General features: G+C 50.9%; 6 protein-coding genes across 6 annotated transcripts; 3 read left to right on the top strand and 3 right to left on the bottom strand.

Annotated features, from left to right (window-relative positions):
• Window positions 1-1,481: 1,481 nt before the first annotated feature.
• TRIVIDRAFT_218399 (uncharacterized protein) lies at window positions 1,482-3,155 on the top strand (the record flags this gene model as incomplete). The annotated part of the gene is made up of 1 exon (XM_014104966.1): window positions 1,482-3,155. One exon carries the CDS (start codon window positions 1,482-1,484, stop codon window positions 3,153-3,155), a length of 1,674 nt encoding a protein of 557 aa, XP_013960441.1.
• Window positions 3,156-3,759: 604 nt separating this feature from the next.
• TRIVIDRAFT_55602 (uncharacterized protein) lies at window positions 3,760-6,274 on the bottom strand (the record flags this gene model as incomplete). Its single annotated transcript, XM_014104965.1, has 2 exons — window positions 3,760-6,144; window positions 6,230-6,274. The coding sequence occupies 2 exons, from the start codon at window positions 6,272-6,274 to the stop codon at window positions 3,760-3,762; spliced, it is 2,430 nt and encodes an 809-aa protein (XP_013960440.1).
• A 393-nt stretch (window positions 6,275-6,667) lies between these two features.
• TRIVIDRAFT_188594 (uncharacterized protein) lies at window positions 6,668-9,945 on the bottom strand (the record flags this gene model as incomplete). Its single annotated transcript, XM_014104964.1, has 2 exons — window positions 6,668-7,567; window positions 7,639-9,945. The coding sequence occupies 2 exons, from the start codon at window positions 9,943-9,945 to the stop codon at window positions 6,668-6,670; spliced, it is 3,207 nt and encodes a 1,068-aa protein (XP_013960439.1).
• A 1,099-nt stretch (window positions 9,946-11,044) lies between these two features.
• TRIVIDRAFT_86266 (uncharacterized protein) lies at window positions 11,045-12,775 on the top strand (the record flags this gene model as incomplete). Its single annotated transcript, XM_014104963.1, has 5 exons — window positions 11,045-11,081; window positions 11,160-11,289; window positions 11,352-11,487; window positions 11,546-12,183; window positions 12,245-12,775. 5 exons carry the CDS (start codon window positions 11,061-11,063, stop codon window positions 12,463-12,465), a joined length of 1,146 nt encoding a protein of 381 aa, XP_013960438.1.
• A 433-nt stretch (window positions 12,776-13,208) lies between these two features.
• TRIVIDRAFT_63551 (uncharacterized protein) lies at window positions 13,209-15,592 on the bottom strand (the record flags this gene model as incomplete). Its single annotated transcript, XM_014104962.1, has 7 exons — window positions 13,209-13,273; window positions 13,321-13,330; window positions 13,458-13,478; window positions 13,530-14,783; window positions 14,835-14,885; window positions 14,999-15,240; window positions 15,391-15,592. 7 exons carry the CDS (start codon window positions 15,590-15,592, stop codon window positions 13,209-13,211), a joined length of 1,845 nt encoding a protein of 614 aa, XP_013960437.1.
• A 939-nt stretch (window positions 15,593-16,531) lies between these two features.
• TRIVIDRAFT_197642 (uncharacterized protein) lies at window positions 16,532-17,647 on the top strand (the record flags this gene model as incomplete). Its single annotated transcript, XM_014104961.1, has 4 exons — window positions 16,532-16,537; window positions 16,586-17,108; window positions 17,164-17,559; window positions 17,601-17,647. The coding sequence occupies 4 exons, from the start codon at window positions 16,532-16,534 to the stop codon at window positions 17,645-17,647; spliced, it is 972 nt and encodes a 323-aa protein (XP_013960436.1).
• Window positions 17,648-17,896: the final 249 nt, after the last annotated feature.

The raw sequence follows: 17,896 nt of genomic DNA, 5'->3' as shown, positions 1-17,896 counted from the left end.
CTATAGTGGCCTCTGCGTACCTATAGCCAGCTGGAGAGGGCGCTGTTGCAGGGCGCTTGGGCCACTACGGCCAACGATTCGCCGCGAACCAACAATCGACGCCTTTCCTCAGCCTTGCTCCCGTTCTTTTCTCTCCTCTTCAACGCGCGCAGCCGCGGGGGAGCGAGAAGCTGGAATCTGGCGATCCTGCCGTTGCCAAAGCACCTGCGCTCTTCCAGTGCCAACCTCCCGAGTCTCGAGCTTCGCATGGCCAGATTCTCCGGGGCCATCCGCTTCCAGAACCCATTCGCAAATATCTGTGCCATGAGCACGTTCACTCCCGGCTGGCGGGCACAAAGTAAGTTGTGGAGGCAAATGCCTATTTTCCCCTTACATCTGCATCTGCTGGGTTCCTCGCTACAATGGATGATGCCGCAATGGTAAAAGGTCTGACCGAATGGAACCTCCTGGTCATGGTCTCCCGTGTCTTCCTGGTCTGAGCAACGCTTCCCGTTCACGGTAACGCGTCAGGCAGCAGCCCTCGCCAGCTCCCCAGGATGGGATCCGATCCCCTGTTCCTTGTTGGACGGCATCAAGTGCTGCATACCATCAACACTCGCGTCGCACACGGAGTCTCTGTTCTCTCTTACCTTACCCACGGACTGAGACCAAAGGCCGCGACGTACACTGGCTGCTCATGTGAGCAGTGTACCCCCTGGGAAGACACTTGAGTCCATAACCGTTGCTGTTCCTAGCCTGAAGTCACAAAAATAAACTGAAAAGATCTGACATTGAAGAGCGAACCAAACTTTCATTTCTACTGTGCAAAACGATATGGACGAAGAGCCTTTGCTGACTAAGAGACAGATTCTATATTCCTTGATATTTGGTACGCCTGCCTTGAGCCGAGGACTGTTGCTCTGAATGCTTCCTGGCAAGGGCAGCACGCTGGGTTGTTTGTTAGATTGTGCACTTGATTCCTGGCATGATCACGCTGTGAAGCTTCGTCATCTTAGCTTGGGCGATAATCACGGCGCGATCGGTTAGCGAGAGATCCCTCTCCAGTGCTTGGCGTGCAATGACATTTGGCAAATATCGCCGGGAATACTGTATAACTGGTAAGGCACTCAGACATGAACCGCGATGAGGCGCTTAGACTGAGGGGGAGATGCTCTGTTTGGGGCTGCGAGGAACCTGTTTTTGCAGAATCTCTCTGCTCTCTTCACCACGTCCCTAATTTCGCCCCCAGGGCTCCTAGCTCTGAAGCGATTCGACCCGTACATAAGGCAAAGAGAACTCGGCGTCTCCCTCTTGGACGAACAGCGGCTGGTCCCCCGCAAGGTAATTCTCTGCGGCCCACGTATTCTGGGCGCCCGAGCGACTCCACTTTGTCCTATGCTGATAAAGCGTTCCCAACTTCTTTCACATATCCATCACCAAACCACCAAGAATCAAACCATATGCCACAACATCAGACATTCCAGGTGTCCGAAAATCCTTCAATGTCAAGGCAAAAACGAGCAACAGCGGAGGTCATAGAGGTCAACGCCTCGACGATCACGGTGGAGACCATGCCGCCTAGGCCTCGCGAGCCTTATTTCGTTCTGAATCCTGAGTTTACGTCCATTGATAAAAAGCACCCGGCATATGCACGTCCACGGCATAATCAAGACTTCTCGCAGAGCAGACATGTGCCATCAACCACCATTCCTAGGCGGAGCTATGATCTTGTTGGCGAATTGGTTGGTGCGGGCCTCGAATTTGCATCCAATTTGAATTTTCCTCATGCCCAACCGCCTGTTTTGTCTACCAATATGTCTAGCGCCGCTTATAATATCCCTCCTTCAATAATCCCATCCACCCGGGTTGAGGATGTGAGGCCGGAGGACCCGTCAACGATTACTGTGGCCAAAACGCCAGGCCGAAGAAGGTCGGAGTCGGGGAATACACACAAGCGCGAAGGGTCTACCATTTACGTTTATCAAAAGCCCGCTCAAATATTCAAGGAAAATCTCCCTATACATATATCTCCGAAAAAGAGAAAAGCCGATGCCTCAGATACTCAACCCAGAGGCAAGGAACCCTCCGCAAAACAAAGGCCAGAGGGAAGCCCTACTCTTGCACCAGAGAGGGAAACTTCCGGGTTGCTATTTTCAAATCAACCAAGAGATGGCTATCAACCGACTCCTCTGGGTGACTTGTCTAAAAATCAAAGCCACAGACCCAGCGACGACCAAATTTCAAGTCAGCTACGTAATTCAAAAAAGGCCCGAGCATCAGACAAACTGATGCCCATGATAGAAGTAGCCCTCGCAAAGGCCAATGAGCAGCTTGAGAATCATACCCTTCCCATCCAGGATGATGGTGGCGGACAAAAACCGGCATATGCATCTCCGCTGTCGCAGCAGCTCGAACTTAAGGCAAATGAACTGAATGATGAGCAGGAGAGCATGACCGCTGCACCTCCTTTCACAGTTGAAACAGATGTCTCTGTGGAGAACGATTCTATTACGGTGGCAATCCAAAATGCAGCAGAACCTAGCATAGCAGCGGAGCCCAGAATGGCAGAACAACCTAGGACGGCCAAGGCTCGTGTTTTTGACTCGGAAGCCTTTGATGCTATGATTTATCGCCAGTCCACGTTGCATCCGCCGCCAGGTGTTTCTGTGCAGGCTCCTGCCCGACCAAATACTCCAGTCCAAAAACCCTCGATCATCGAGGATCAAAGCCAATACTTGGCAATTAATCCTGCGATTCATTTTTCATACAACCGATCCGAGGAATGGTACAAGGAAAAGGCGCTGGAAATTCAGGCTCGTGGAGGACGCAAAGCATGGTTCGGCAAAGTAATTGAAAGACGACGGTGGCTTCGAGCAAAAGAGAAGGCAGAAGATGAACGAAATGCGTCAATCCAAGAGCCAACACGGATAGACCCGCGACCCTGGTCGTATGATCGAATCATTGATTTTGGAGATGTTCCCGAGGAGGAGCTGCCAGAAGATGTGCTGCAGAATCCTGCATGGGTCAAGGCGTGCGCGTGGCATCGAGAAAATCAAGCAAAGAGGATCTTACGGGACCGTGCAGCCAGGGATGCAAATCGGGAAGCATGGAGTCAGGCTGAGCGTATCATGGAAGATGCCAAACTGGCATCACAGAGAAGCCGCGAGAACCACTAAAGCGATGAGCCATTATACACATCGGTTTTCTTTTTCTCTTCTTTCTCTTCCTTCCCCTTTAAAAAGTAATCGGTTCTTCTTTTCTTCTTCTCTTTTTTAAATCATCTTGTCTCCAGATATCCGCTCGGGCATTTATTTATTCTTTACGACAGGTTCGATTTAGAGGCAGACTTTCACCGTCGCAAGGTCCATGTTTGGCGTCTTGGAAGTACGAGGTTATAATGGGTGTATATGGTCGACTTTTGTACCTTTTTTTTTTTTTTTTTTTTTTCCGTGATTTTATCTTCTTTGAGGGGCGCAGGTGGAACGACAGTCTCGTGAAATGAATTGACTCAGCAGTTTATATGCGAAATGCCGTGGGCTCTACGAGAGGAACAATAATGACAGCATTTATATTTCAGTACATAGTTTTGGAGGTGTCCGCGAAATAGAAGAGGTGTTTGCAAAATCAAATTTGATGCCACGTTTTGGTAACTGAAATCAATTAGCAGGCTGCGTGCTATATGCCCTTCCTTTCCTCCTTTTCCAGACGGTCACATTCTATTTAACGTCAAACTATTGGCTATACCCTAGCCCTGTTATACATCCCTTTTCTTCTTCTTTTTTATACACCCTTGGACAGCAGGTTCAGCGCACTGCCCGCCAAAATGAAGCCTGCCTGGTCCTTGCTAACAGCATGCTTGGTCGGGATGAGAATCTCCTCGCCATTCGCCTTCTTCACCTTGAGCTGGACGTCTCCCTTGCCCTGGTTGCGCAGCATCTCGTACAAGCCCACAGTGCTGACCTCGTCTCCGGCCGAAATCTTATCGTAGTCGGCCTCGTTGGCAAACGTCAGGGGCACGACACCCTGCTTCTTCAGGTTGGTCTCGTGGATGCGGGCAAAGGACTTTGTCAGGACGACCCTGGCGCCGAGGTAGCGAGGCTGCAGGGCAGCGTGCTCGCGGGCGGAGCCCTCGCCGTAGTTGTGCTCGGCGACGACGAGCCAGTCCTGGCCGCGGTCCTTCCAGAGCTGGCCGAGCTCGGGGATGGTGTGCTTGGAGCCGTCGAGGTCGTAGGCGGCGTTGACCTCGCCCGTCTCGGCGTTGATGGCTGTGTTGAGGGTGTTTGTGCTGATGTTGGGGAGGTGGCCCTTGTACTTGAGCCAGGGGCCGGCGGCGGAGATTGTGTCGGTGGTGCACTTGCCGGTGACCTTGACGAGGACGCGGAGGCCGGAGAGGTCGGACTCGGGGAAGGGGGCGAAAGGCTCAAGGAAGGCGAGGCGGTCCGAGGACGGGGAGATGGCGACCTGGACGCTGGGGTCGGGCTGCTGGGAGAGGACGCCGAGAGAAGGAACGCCAGCTTCGAAGGGGGTCGTGGGACCCTCGAGGCCGTGGGGAGGAGAAAACTTGAAGTCCTTGCCGGAGGGCGTCTTGATGCTGTCGGTCATGGGGTTGAAGGTGGTTGAGCCGGCAAAGGCCATGGCGGTGACAATCTCAGGCGAGGCCAGGAAGTTCATGGTCTCCGGGTTGCCGTCGTTTCGGCCACGGAAGTTACGGTTGTAGGAAGTGAGAATGGCGTTGGAAGTCCCCTTGGTGACGCCGTCCTGTCGCTGCCACTGGCCAATGCAAGGGCCGCAGGCGTTGGACAGAACAACACCGCCGGCAGCTTCAAACGTCTTGAGAGTGCCGTCACGCTCCAGTGTGGCGCGGATCTGTTCGCTGCCAGGAGTAATGTAGAAGTCGGCGGCGGGCTTGAGACCTGCATCAGCGGCCTCCTTGAGGAGACTCTCGACGCGGGTCATGTCTTCGTAGGAGCTGTTGGTGCAGCTGCCGATGAGGCCGGCAGACAGCTTCTCGGGCCACTGCTGGTCCTTGACGACGTCCTTGAACTTGGATAGGGGGGTGGCCAGATCGGGGGTGAAGGGGCCGTTGACGTGAGGCTCGAGCTCAGACAGGTTGATGGTGATGAGCTGGTCGTACTCGGCACCTTCATCAGCCTTGAACTGGAAGCGGGCATCCTCGGAGGTGCCGCTTCCAGGGAAGCTCTGCAGAGCCTTGATGTTCTCAACGGCCTGGCCTCGGCGGGTGGACTGAAGGTATCGTGCAGAAGCCTCCGTGTAAGGGAAGATGGACGTAGTCGCGCCAACCTCAGCACCCATGTTGCAGATGGTGGCCATGCCAGTGGCACTCAGAGTATCAACACCGGGTCCGAAATACTCAATGATGGAGCCGGTACCACCACGAACAGTCAGTTCGCCAGCCAGCTTGAGGATGACGTCCTTGGGCGCAACCCAGTCGTTAAGCTTGCCGGTGAGCTGGACGCCCAGAACCTTCGGGGCCTTGAGCTCCCACGGCGCACCAACCAGCGCCTCGACGGCATCAGCACCGCCCACACCAATTGTCACGGTGCAAAGACCGCCGGCATTGGGGCTGTGGCTGTCAGTGCCCAGCATCATCAGGCCTGGCAGGGCATAGTTCTCCAGCACGGTCTGGTGGATGATTCCCGCACCAGGAGGCCAAAAGTCCATGCCATACTTGCGTGCCGCCGACTCAAGGAAGTCAAAAATCTCCTTGTTGGCGTTGATACCAGCCGAAAGATCGTCCTCAGCGCCCTTGGAGCCCACAATCAAGTGGTCGCAGTGGATGCTGGCCGGGATCGCAGGCCTCTCGAGGTTGCACGACATGAACTGCAGCAGCGCCATCTGCGCCGAAGCGTCCTGCATGTTGACTCGGTCGGGCTTGAGCAGCAGGTTCGCCTTTCCGCGAATGTTGCGGCCGCCATCGGTGTTGGTGAGCAATGACTCCTCGACATTGTCCAGGTGGCTGTAGAGGATCTTCTCGGCCAGCGTCAGGCGCTGCCGTCCCAGGACTCGCCGCACATCGGTGTATCTGGTGAAGAGCTTCTCATACGTCGGCGGCAGAGACTTCGCCGTTGAGAATCTGCTTGACGAGATTCGCAATGCGCGGTGCGCTCCGGTTGCGGAGACGGATCCCGCTCGTCGCAAGAGGCTCTTAGAATCGCAAGTCAGTCTTTGCCATTGTCTTTTTTCTTATCAAGAATAAAAACAAACAAAAGCTGAAACATCAAAGACTCACCGTCATGGCGCCTCCAGAACGGCCTGCCAGTTCAATTGGTGCCATGTTGCGCAATCGCTGCTCTCGTGATGCTGGAGGGTGAATTTTTTTGGGCTGGATCGGACGGATTGTCAATTGTTGCCATCGGATTGGAGGGGCTTCGGGCTACCAGCCGGCGCACGGCTCCGTAGATCACTTCAAGCTACATTAGTACGAAAACTGGCATTCCGGCAGCCCCAGGACTTGAGTCATAACTTTTACTCGTATTGCGCACTGCCATGTCCATTGGTAAATGCTTGAATCAACGCAACGCCTGAAATCTCTTTGCGGTACGAGTATTATATAGGTATCTCAACACCTGACCAACTTCATGTATCCTTCGTTGCCTCGGCCCAAATCCCATCATACAAAAAAAGTTCATTCGTTCCCTCTCCCTCCGTTCCATTTTTCTTTCTAGTTCTAGTAAATTGCAACTCCATCAGCGTCATCCAGCCATAGCGCCGCCAGGTCTTTGGCCAAGCCCAGCCGCAGCTTTCGAATCACGTCCTCTCCCTTGGTGTTGGCTAGCCAGCCCTTCCTCCAATCCCAACCCCTATTCACTTTGCCCGGGCCTCCCATCATGGACTTTTGCATGTGGCTGGCCAGGAGAGAGCTGCCGCTCATCATGAATGTGCTGCTGCCAAGCGCGCCAGTCGACTTCATCAGATCCGCCGGCGTAGAGCCCTTGAGACCCTGTCCTGATGCAAGCACCAGGTTGAAAAACTCTTCACAAGTCGAGTACACGCGGGATCCGACCGCTTGGATATCCTCAATGGCCTTGAGGAGAATATCAAGCTGCTCGAGGGAGATGATCGAGGGCGACTGATTGATAAAGACAGTCGCTTCACCAAGCAGAGCCAACAGGAAGTCTTCGCTCACCACAGCATCTCTCGTCTCATCGTAAAGCCCACCACGAATGTTGTCGCCTGAACTAGAGATGACAGCCACCAACGCAAACGCAGCTTGCTTCCTTAGGAAAAGAGCCCTGGATGGCGAAGTCTCTTCAACCTTTGCTATTTCGTCCCGGAGTTCGTAAAATTTGCGCAGCGTCGCATAGCCACTGAGCATCCGGCCCAGCAGCTGAGCTGCTTCTAGGTCAATCTTCGCCCGTTCCTCCAACGTCTCTGATCTGTTGCGAAGCATGCTCTTGAGATCTTCGTCAAGGTCCTTTTCGGCAGGGTAAACTGTTGACTGTACGAGCGAATAGGACATGAGAAGGTTAAGGACCTCACGAACTCGGTCTGTCCGGTGAGAAAGCGCAAAGTACCAAATCGCCTCACCATATCGGTGAGACTCTTTGGACAAGATTTCGGCAAATGTCTATTACTTCAGTCAGTTTACCATAATTCCAAGGATAAGAAAGGGGGTGGGGGGAGGGGAGCATCGCTCACCTCTGCAGTCTCCTCAGCATAATTCATCATGCCCAGGTCGCTCAGGATTCTCCACATCTTGTCCACCGTTGTGCTAGAGGTCTCGTCCAGTGTTGCCAGGAGGTCCCTCAACAGTTCGCCAACCGTCTCTTCTGCCTTTTCCGGTACGTCCATCCGCCCCAGCACCTGAATGGCCATCTCCCAACCATCCCGCTGCGGCGAAAGATGCTCAATACCTGCCAGCTCTCTCGCGTAAATGACAATGCTCGTGTCCTTGATACCCTCCACATCATCGGTGCTAGGCTGTCCAACTCCAAGGAGCATCAAGTCATCCATGTCCAGGGTATCAGCCGGCAGCGGCTTCACAGGTTCTGGCGGGGGAAGCCACCCACCCAGAGAAGCAATCTCAGCCACTGAACAAGCCACCGGGAGAGACCAAGTCCTCAAGCATCCTATGACGGCATTGGTGTTGCCCTCAAAAGCAGATGCAAGAGCAACCTCGACGGGGTTCATCGAGTTGGGGCTAAGACCGGATTGGATAACAAGGTTGAACACGTTCACAAGCCGGTCGAAATAGTCCTCAGAGTCTGTGAAACTGCCTGGCGACATGCCTGGCATACCAAACTGGGACTGCAGCAGGCTCTTGGGGCGCTGGACACCCTCATCCCACCAACCAAACAAACCAATTGTTGCCTCACACCAATCCTGCGCCGTCTCCAAGATGGCTTCGGTTTGTCCCAAGACAATTTCGTATACCGTCTGCAGATTTTCGTAAATGTCCCAAGGAATCTGGCTTGAGGCTTTCTTGGCCATTGCCGACATGGATGTGTCGACTTCGTCATTCAGAGAGTCGAGTAGGCTGGTGTCTTTGCCTTCGGCAAACAGTGTGAGTCTATCCAAAGAGCCGCGAGCCTGGACTCGGAACAAGGTCCAGCTGCTGTTAAGAATCTCCCAGTCGTTTCGTGCTCCGGGGCACTGGTCAAGCATCTCGCACGTGGCCTCTGCAAATCTTCGTACGTTTTCAAGGGCCTTGCCAATGTAGGTCTGGCTTCCTAGCGGGCCGCGGCGGACATGCTCCCAACCAGCGTTCCTCAGAAGCTGCTTCGCTCCGTTTACATCACCTCGCAGCAGCGCATTTCTCAGTGTCTGCCAGTACAGGCTATGGCATGCGGGGCTGGGCTTATATCTGGAGATTTCTCGAATTTGGTCGGGATACAGGTTGTGGCTGGACTGCATCCAGTCAAACAAAATCTCCGGCAAGGGTGACGCTTTATCATCCTCGAGCTTCGTGTCGAACCGGGTGTGGTGCATACGGAGAATCAAATGAGCGACGTAGACGGCCTTTTCAAATGGATCTGCGTCTTCCCCGGGACCAATGGTAGCCAGATCTTCGCCCTCTGGAGGTGGGAGCTCTTCTACGTAGTCCGTCCAAACCCTTATCAGCTTGTAGGTGATGTCAGCAAGCGAGTTTTCTAGCCTCTCTGGGTCGTCATGGGCGCCAACCCCATCATTGTATAGCTGGCAGACCAGGTTTTCCGTCTTAAGGATCAACTCAGGCTTCTCCGTGATTCTAGCAGGCTCCTGATAGGTATAGATATCCTTGGCAATGGTGCTAAACTGAAGCGGTTGGTTTCTTCCAGAGGCCCTAAAGCGAGCCGATTGACTAAATATGCTCTCCGCTTCTTTGCGCACTCTGGCTGTTGCCGCAGGGGTTTGCAACATCATCAAATCCGACTCCTCGCCAATGAGAGGTTGGCCATATGCACGGTCATCGTGTCGCATGTTCAAGAAGATGTCGCCCATATCAGAGTCATCTGCACTCTGTTCCTCGTCCATGGGAGCCTCTTCTTCCTCTTCCATTTCCTCATCGATGTACCGCTCCACCATGTCGTCAGTAGTATCGGGCTCTTCCTTTCTTTGAGATGGCCTCACTGGTGGAGCTGCCATGCGGAATAAACTCCCTCTTAGAGGGGGAAGCTCGTTATCGTCATCAATGTCCTCGTCGAAATCAATCTCCTTGTCGTCGTTGTCATCCGTACGAAGCTGTCGGCTCAGCCCAGAGGGTGCTCTGCCGCCTCCGATGGGCCGGCCGAGAGGAGCATTCGGGTTGCGTGTTCGACCAAACAATCCTCCTCCGCCCGTGCTCGAGGTTGTGCTGACTCCAAAATTGGGAGGCCTTGGCGGGTCAAACTGGAGCGCCGAGCTACCGAGATTCGAAGCTGAGGGGGGAGCCTCCAGGGGAGTGCTTGATGGGCTGTCTTCGAACTGCGAGAATGCGAAGTTGTTGGCATGCCGTCTATCCGGCGTTGATGGCGCCTCCTTGCCCATCGGGCTGGAATCAATGATGAATCGGTGCGCCATGGCGAATGGCGATGTTTGCCTCGCTGCTCCCGCAGAGTCTTGGTATCAGCAGCGTCGACGGATCACTTGTTCATGCGTGCGAGCTGGTTTCCGTATTCGTCCAACATGTAGTTGTCGTGATACGCAAGGTCAAACGGTGAGGCGGGCGCTGGATTCGAGAGGCTGTTTGTGAATGGAAATTGTCCTCTCAATTCATTTTGCCCAGCACGCGTCTTGGATATTTTTTGAGAGCTGCTGTCGCGCCAAGTTGACGCGGTCCGATATTTAGCCGGGCTCAAGGGCCAAGGTGAGCTCGGTGTGGAGCCTGAGCTTGGACATGAGTTGAGTCAAGGCGAGATATGCAGCTGGAATAGAGACTATTGAATGCAATGAAACACATAATGGGCTCTTTATGCTGCCGTTGAAATGATGATTGTCGGTTTTAAAGTTGAAAAAAAATACCAAATTCTACAGGTAGGCATCTGTTGGACAAAATTCCGATTCTGCTCTTACAGTTTCAGAACGTCTCTCGACGCTTTACACTGTCTCAATCCACGGGGCTTATAAATCGTACTCTCATACATGTAATCATATGCAGGAGATATTTCGGTGATTGGTAAAGATATTTTGTTTACAGGGCCATGCCTCTCTCGACACGCCGCATGACTGACCTGGTTTCACTTACCACGTCGGCAATAATTATAGCCGCTTCATGGGTGAGCACGGAGAGCACGGATCTGGATATATGTCATTGTCACATAACACCCGGTAGAGGAGGCGGCAAAGAGAGCAACACTCGTGAAAATCTACCCTCGTCCCAAGATACGATTCGTTGACGGGTAAAATGAAGGTTGAAGGCCATGCCTGGGAGTGTCTGGCTGAGTGCATGAGGTAAGCGCTCAGAAATGAGCAATCCTGTCTCTTACTCGTCCCCACCTGACAGCGGGGTAGAGCAGACTGGAGCATCGAATAATAATGATGACGCTTCGGGGCCGACGAGCTTGGCTGGGCAGAGCTGAGCTGCTACTGGCAAATAAATAAGAGCTCCATTCTTGACTGAGCTTTTTCTCCCGTATTCTCCATCTCAACATCTGACTAACACAATGGCCTCGACTGTTGGCAAGGTGAGAAGCGTCGCTGCAAATGCCTCTCCATGATGTGCCCCGCCTCGATTTGCTGTGAGCTGACCAAAGAGCAAATAGACCATCACCTGCAAGGCTGCCATTGCCTGGGAGGCGGGCAAGGAGCTGAGCATCGAGGATGTCGAAGTTGCTCCTCCCCAGGCTCACGAGGTCCGCGTGCAGATCTACTACACCGGTGTCTGCCACACTGGTAAGCTATGCGGATTAAGGTTGATGGCGCAAAGGGCCGGCACCAGAAGCTAACAGCCACAGATGCCTACACCCTCTCTGGCAAGGACCCCGAGGGTGCGTTCCCCGTCATCCTGGGACACGAGGGAGCCGGTATCGTTGAGTCTGTTGGCGAGGGCGTCACCAATGTGAAGCCCGGCGACCACGTCGTTGCTCTCTAGTATGTCTATCAGCCAGCGAACAGCGTGCTTCATGACAGAAGCTAACCAAGCACACAGCACTCCCGAGTGTAAGGAGTGCAAGTTCTGCAAGTCTGGCAAGACAAACCTCTGCGGCAAGATTCGAGCCACCCAGGGCAAGGGCGTCATGCCTGATGGCACCAGTCGATTCAAGTGCAAGGGCAAGGACATCCTCCACTTCATGGGAACGTCGACTTTCTCTCAGTACACTGTCCTGGCCGACATCTCCGTCGTTGCCGTCCAGCCCGATGCCCCCATGGACCGCACTTGTCTCCTTGGTTGTGGTATTACCACCGGCTACGGTGCGGCCCGCGTCACTGCCAATGTCGAAGAGGGCTCCAACGTTGCCATCTTTGGAGCCGGATGCGTTGGCTTGTCAGTCGTCCAGGGAGCTGTTGTCAACAAGGCTGGAAAGATTATCGTTGTTGATGTCAACCCGGCCAAGGAGGAGTGGGCTAAGAAGTTTGGTGCTACCGACTTCGTGAACCCCAACGACCTCAAGGGACAGACCATCGTCGAGAAGCTGATTGAGATGACCGATGGTGGCTGCGACTACACGTTTGACTGCACTGGTAACGTCAACGTTATGCGTGCTGCCCTAGAAGCTTGCCACAAGGGCTGGGGTGAGAGTATCATCATTGGCGTTGCTGCTGCTGGCCAGGAGATTGCCACTCGCCGTGAGTAACCCGTCCATCTTAAAGCCGAATAATACTAACACAAGTTTTTTCTTCCTATTAGCATTCCAACTTGTCACTGGTCGTGTCTGGAAGGGCTGCGCCTTCGGTGGTATCAAGGGACGCTCGCAGCTGCCCGGACTTGTGGACGACTACATGAGTGGAGCTCTCAAGGTTGATGAGTTCATTACTCACCGCAAAACTCTTGGCGAGATTAACAGTGCATTCGAGACGATGAAGCAGGGAGATTGCATCCGCGCCGTTGTTGACTCCCGGACGCTGTAGATCAAATTTGTGTGGAGGGACTAAGCTCGAGAGACAAACTTAAGAGAAGATGTAAAATATGAAAATTAAAATGATACTTATGGAAGCGAGAGCAAGAAAAAAAAGGAAGGGTGAGAGAAAGGTGGATGAGAGTATTGGGAGATATATGTGTTCTGCTGTTACCACGTCAATTTGCACCTTGATGGTCAGGTGGGGGGAACAAGATCTCAGCGAGGGCGATAAGTCACATTGTCCAATAGATCAGAGGGTTGCGTAAGAAATGCAAAGCGATCTGCTGTAGTAAATCTAAAACCCCAGTTCTTACTCTGAGACCTACCTCTCGAAAGACTGATGAAGGATTATAATATTTTCCCATGTGAATCAGAAGTCCTAATCGCAAGCCATACCATGCTAATGAAAGGCTGATACAGATAAGAATCGCCGAAAGACTCATCTTTAGGATACTAACGTGGATCCCTATTACAGAGCGTAGAGGCAAGTTTGAACTGGGTGAAAGAGGTGAGACCAGTAGGTCGAGGAGAGTGATAGCTATCGACGAAGCCGCAGAGGAAAGTATCAAATCTTGGTCCGTTCAGCATTCTGGTGGGTGCAACAGTAAAGCAAGAGATACATATAGTAATTGGGGGAAACCGCATGGCTGATCTTCTTTTGGTGTAAGATGACACAGCGACTGGCTGACCACAAGGCAATTCGTAAATTTGAAAGAATCCTCTGATTAATCTCTTGATATAGGTAGGTACGTGTTAAAGGACTTGTGGTTCGGGTTGCGTGGCAGTAGCCCCGAGGTACAGCGGCTTGGAAGAGGTACCTACATACCCAGTAATTAGATAGTTCAGGTACCTCACAGCTACTTACATGTATCTAGCTAAGCAGTCTTTCCGTGTATCCATCATTATTGATTGGAAGTTTACAGTTGCTCTCAAATCAGTTGACATAGTCTCATTTTATAAGATCAAAATCTATTTATGTTCAATCATGTAATCATCTCTCACCCAATAGCAGCAGTGCCAGCACTGCGAATATTTGCAACAGCCATTAGTATTATGGTATTCATCATATCACACATGGCCGTCGTATGTTCTCTCCACCTCCTCCAGGCCGCAGACCACCATCTCATACATCTCAGCTAGTATTTTTGAATCGCTCATCCCCTTAGTTGAGCGTTTTGGTGCATCTAGACACCATCCAATAATCTTTGCATATTTATTCGGTACTTTGTTCTTCCTAATCCACTCTTTCACTTGACGATTAACACAGCACCTAATGCGAGGGATCCGAGCTCTATCAAACTCTTGAAGAGGAGGCTCGTATTTAGTTGACTGTACGTCTTTAGGAAAGTCTTTCCACAGTTGGTACAGGACGAGGCCGAGATAAAAAAGCGTTTCTCCCGTATTTGAGTTGCAAAAGTCATCGGACTTGCGATTTGTAGCGTTTTCGAGGCGGATACGGAAATGAGGCTTTGGGTAAGGAAGTTCTCCTCGTTGGTCCAGGTAGAAGACTACATTATCACAGCCCCAGAAGGCGCTGAGCCATGGCGTACAACTGAACTTAACCACAGTTGTAGCGATTTGTCTTGCAAGGTGAAGGCTCTCTGCTTCCTGGACATGATGCCTCTTTTGCAGAATGATGTTTCTCTCGGTCAGAAGGCATGCCGCGTTCTTTTCAGTGACGAGACCATTACAAATCAACTCAGCTCCATGGTGGGGATGTATTGGGCAGATGACGGTTCCGTGTCGCGAACGATTAGTCATTCGCGGATCAAGGTTCAACAGGCAACCTGAAGGATGTTTTATGGGGGGGCCCTGGATCGATACGTCTTCTTCCGTGGTCTTCAAGGCCAGTCGTACTTCATCTCTGGGAAAACCTATGCCGATAGAAAGTCGGAATTTAATGTCTGCCCAGTGGCTATATTCTTCGAGGCCTGCCTCTAGATCAAACTCAATTATATGAGCACTATGCTGAAGGCAGTGGCTGGACAGAAGATCGTATAACAGAGTATGTGTGTTTTTTGCATATGTCAAGGCCGAAAGCAACTTAGAGCGCTTGTGAAGATCTTGGTATACAGTGAGTAACCCCATAGTGTTTTGGTAGAGCAAATGTAATTCGTTCTTCAGGGTTTTGATGTCTTTTGGGCAAATGGAGGGGCCAAACTTGGTCCCCACACATGTTAAGCGTTTGGTGGACGGGGCATGTAATTTTGGCGTCTTATTGTTTCGTCGCCGCTTGTTTCGTCGCCGCCGCCTGGAGCGAGAAGATTTGGACTTCGGCGCCATGCTATTTTGTCGTTGTCTTGGCGAACTTCCGCCTTTTGACTTGTACTTATCATGGTGAGCATACAAATCTACTTTATCTTCAATCACGGCACATACCATTTTAATAGAGATATTTTTATTGTCGTCCCAGTTCAAAGAATTACAGATCTTTGTGGTTATATTGTTTGTAGCGTTAAGTTTGGTGGTGAAGTTTTCGAGACTTTGGTGTTATTATTGATCAGTTGTGGTAGGTCCCTGCCATTTTGGAGAAATTCACCTACCCTCATAATTTCTAATAATGTCCCATCGTCGCAAAGTATTTTCAATGCATGCCGTCTTCGTGATACACTTCGCCAATGGCCCATCAAAGCTTCATTCTTGTGATAAGGCTCAAGGCACTTATTAATGATAGTCATATTGGCAAGCATATACTGCAACACGTCCCGAACCTTGTCGTATTCCTGAGGCCAATAAAATAACGAAGTTTTATCCTCATATACGGGAGGAATGTGATTATACCTAACTACAGATTGACTGTCGGTTCGTATGGTAGTAACAGCACAATGACGTGGAGAAGTCGGCGGTGACGGAGGCGTCAAGGGTAAATCTTATAGCAGCGTGAGCCTCTCTTCCATTAATAGTTTATCCCGCCCATGGAAGTTGCTTAACATACCTGTGGAGGAACCCACCGCACCCCGCATACCAGACTCAGGACAATGGTAGAAGGTATTGCATATGATATTGTGACTATTGTTCCTTTGCACGGTTCCAATGCCGCTGGCATCGTTTCCACAGGACGAGACTGTTGCCGGGATAGGATTTTCATCTCCTCGTAATTCACGCACTGCAGGTGCTTGGGATGATTTGGGCACCATTTTACAAACACTACAAATGCATGTAGTTTGTAACACTGGAGGCGTACAAGGACGCCAGCAGTGTGGTTTGAGGGATAGGCAGAGAGATATATAATGAGACGAAGCGAATAAGCATCAGTATCCTGAGACTGACAAACGGCTAATCAAAACGGTTAATCAGCTATGTGAGTAAAACCTAAAAGATCCAGGCCGCGGTTTGTTCCAGTTATCCACGAAAATTCCATCAGAAGAGCCACGAAAATCAGCGCTTCATGTGATTGGGCAGCATGTCGTGCCACCACGACTTAAGCGCGCATAAATTTAGCATTGTGTCCCATCGGGATGTTCAAAAGATAAAGGTACGACATATATTCGGGCGGCAACTAGCTTGATTCAACTGATAGCTTCCGAAGCTTCAGTTTGAATCACCCACAAATCCTAAGAACATGCAGGATAAGAATAACAAAACCAACGCAAGAGTCGAAACTTAGCGATAGGTGTGTGGGTTTTTGTTTGTTTCATCTATAAATATTCAATGAGCTGTCGTTAAGTTGTTGTGATGAATGTTGCAACTATTGTTGTATTTGGAATATAGGGGCACAAAGTTATGCGGGGCCTGCAGGAGAATCCAAGTATGCCTGGCTGTTCGGCAACCACCCGCACTTTGCCTTCCGATAAAGAGGGGCGAAGCATCTCGGATAGCCGCAGGTTATGCGTGTTCCATCTAAATGAATACGGCTTGTGATACAGGAGTTATACCGCCTTCATGATCCCAAGCTGTAACTGTTACTTCCCCTTGGAAGACCCACCCAACAACACGAGAAGATCCTGCCACGGCTATAAAGGCAGTTCGACCAAAATGCCTTCATTTTAAGATCCTTAGCAACTTCTTCTCTAATCATACTGGCCCTACTCCACATTCATCCGCAAATCGGTTGTTTTTCTCTCGACTTTAACGCAATGGCGGTAAGTCTGAAGCTGAAAGATTTGGATAGTGCTAACAGCGATGCATAGACTCCTCTGGAAAGTAGCATTGGTGCTGCTGTTCAAATCTTACAAGTGATCATTGATTTGTCCAGTAGAATCAAATCTGCTGCCGACAAAAGGGCTCTATCTTTACTGATTAGTCAAAGCCAAAACGAAGTCACCTCCCTCAAAGATATTGTGATGACGATCGGGGAAGAAGAATCACTACAGACTAAGACTATCATCGAGGAAATCGCAATAATACAAGAACTAGCTATTAGCCTCGAAGACTTGCTCAAGACAATGGAATCTGCAGGATTTCTTGGCAGATTTAGACATGGGGATGATCACAGAGACGAGCTGAGAACTCTAACGGCCGAAATCTCGAGAGTGAAATCGAACTTGATGATGAAAATTCAGAGCGCTCATGTCGGCTTGACCGTTTCGTCCAATCAGAGATTTATAGTGCAAATGGATAAGATTGAACAGGTGGATGCGAATCTGAAGAGACTGATTTCGGGATTTGAAGGTTTGATGATCAGGGATTATTTGCATGGACGAGAACAAAGCTGTATGTATGCCCCGGTCCTTTTATATAGATCAAGATTTAACCTGAAAATATACAGCTGACGGTACTATTCTCCTTGACGAGTCTGATCTAGTGGATCTCGGATTAAAGACAAAGGAAGATGGCCCATATCAGGACGGCTCTCGGCTCATTGATAACAACATCGCGATTGGACAGGCTATCATGATTAACGGAACCATTGGCATTGAGGGATTTGTCGAACCAAAGCACGTCAAAATCACCAACAACGTTGCCCAAAACCAGGCAACCATGGTCAATGCCTCTATCTCGGAGAAGACATGGGATCAGGTCAGAGAGGAGAGAGTCAAAATGATCAACCTCTTAGCTGACAAGGGTCTCCTCACTGGGGAGAACATTACAAAGGCTTTACAGAGGGACCCCGAACAGAATGTCACTGATCGTGTGAGAGAGGGAAGAGTTGAAAGATCTCGAGGTCAGTAGATTTGATACTCAGCCTACGACAGCTAACTCTAGTTAGTGAGAAAGTCCGTGGAGCAGATGCGACGAAGGCTGAGACCTAAACACATTTAGCTAGATTCTAACGAAGGCGGTGGAAGACTCCATGAGTTTTCAGATACATTTAGCGCCGCATCAGTGCATCCCCGGGACCATCTAAGTAAGGGAATTGGATTTTATTTATGTAAATGCATTCAAATAATTCTTTATATCAACGATTGCGTCCAAACTGCGTGATTTCCATTATACTTCCAAATTCCAATGACGACTTTGCATTTATCTGATCCAACCCCAGCGTGTCCAGTACAATGAAG

This window comes from Trichoderma virens (genome assembly GCF_000170995.1).
Source record: "Trichoderma virens Gv29-8 chromosome Unknown TRIVIscaffold_2, whole genome shotgun sequence".
In the NCBI taxonomy this organism is placed as follows: domain Eukaryota; kingdom Fungi; phylum Ascomycota; class Sordariomycetes; order Hypocreales; family Hypocreaceae; genus Trichoderma; species Trichoderma virens.
Note: the sequence above shows the minus strand (reverse complement) of the source record. Positions and strands in the feature narration are given on the sequence as shown.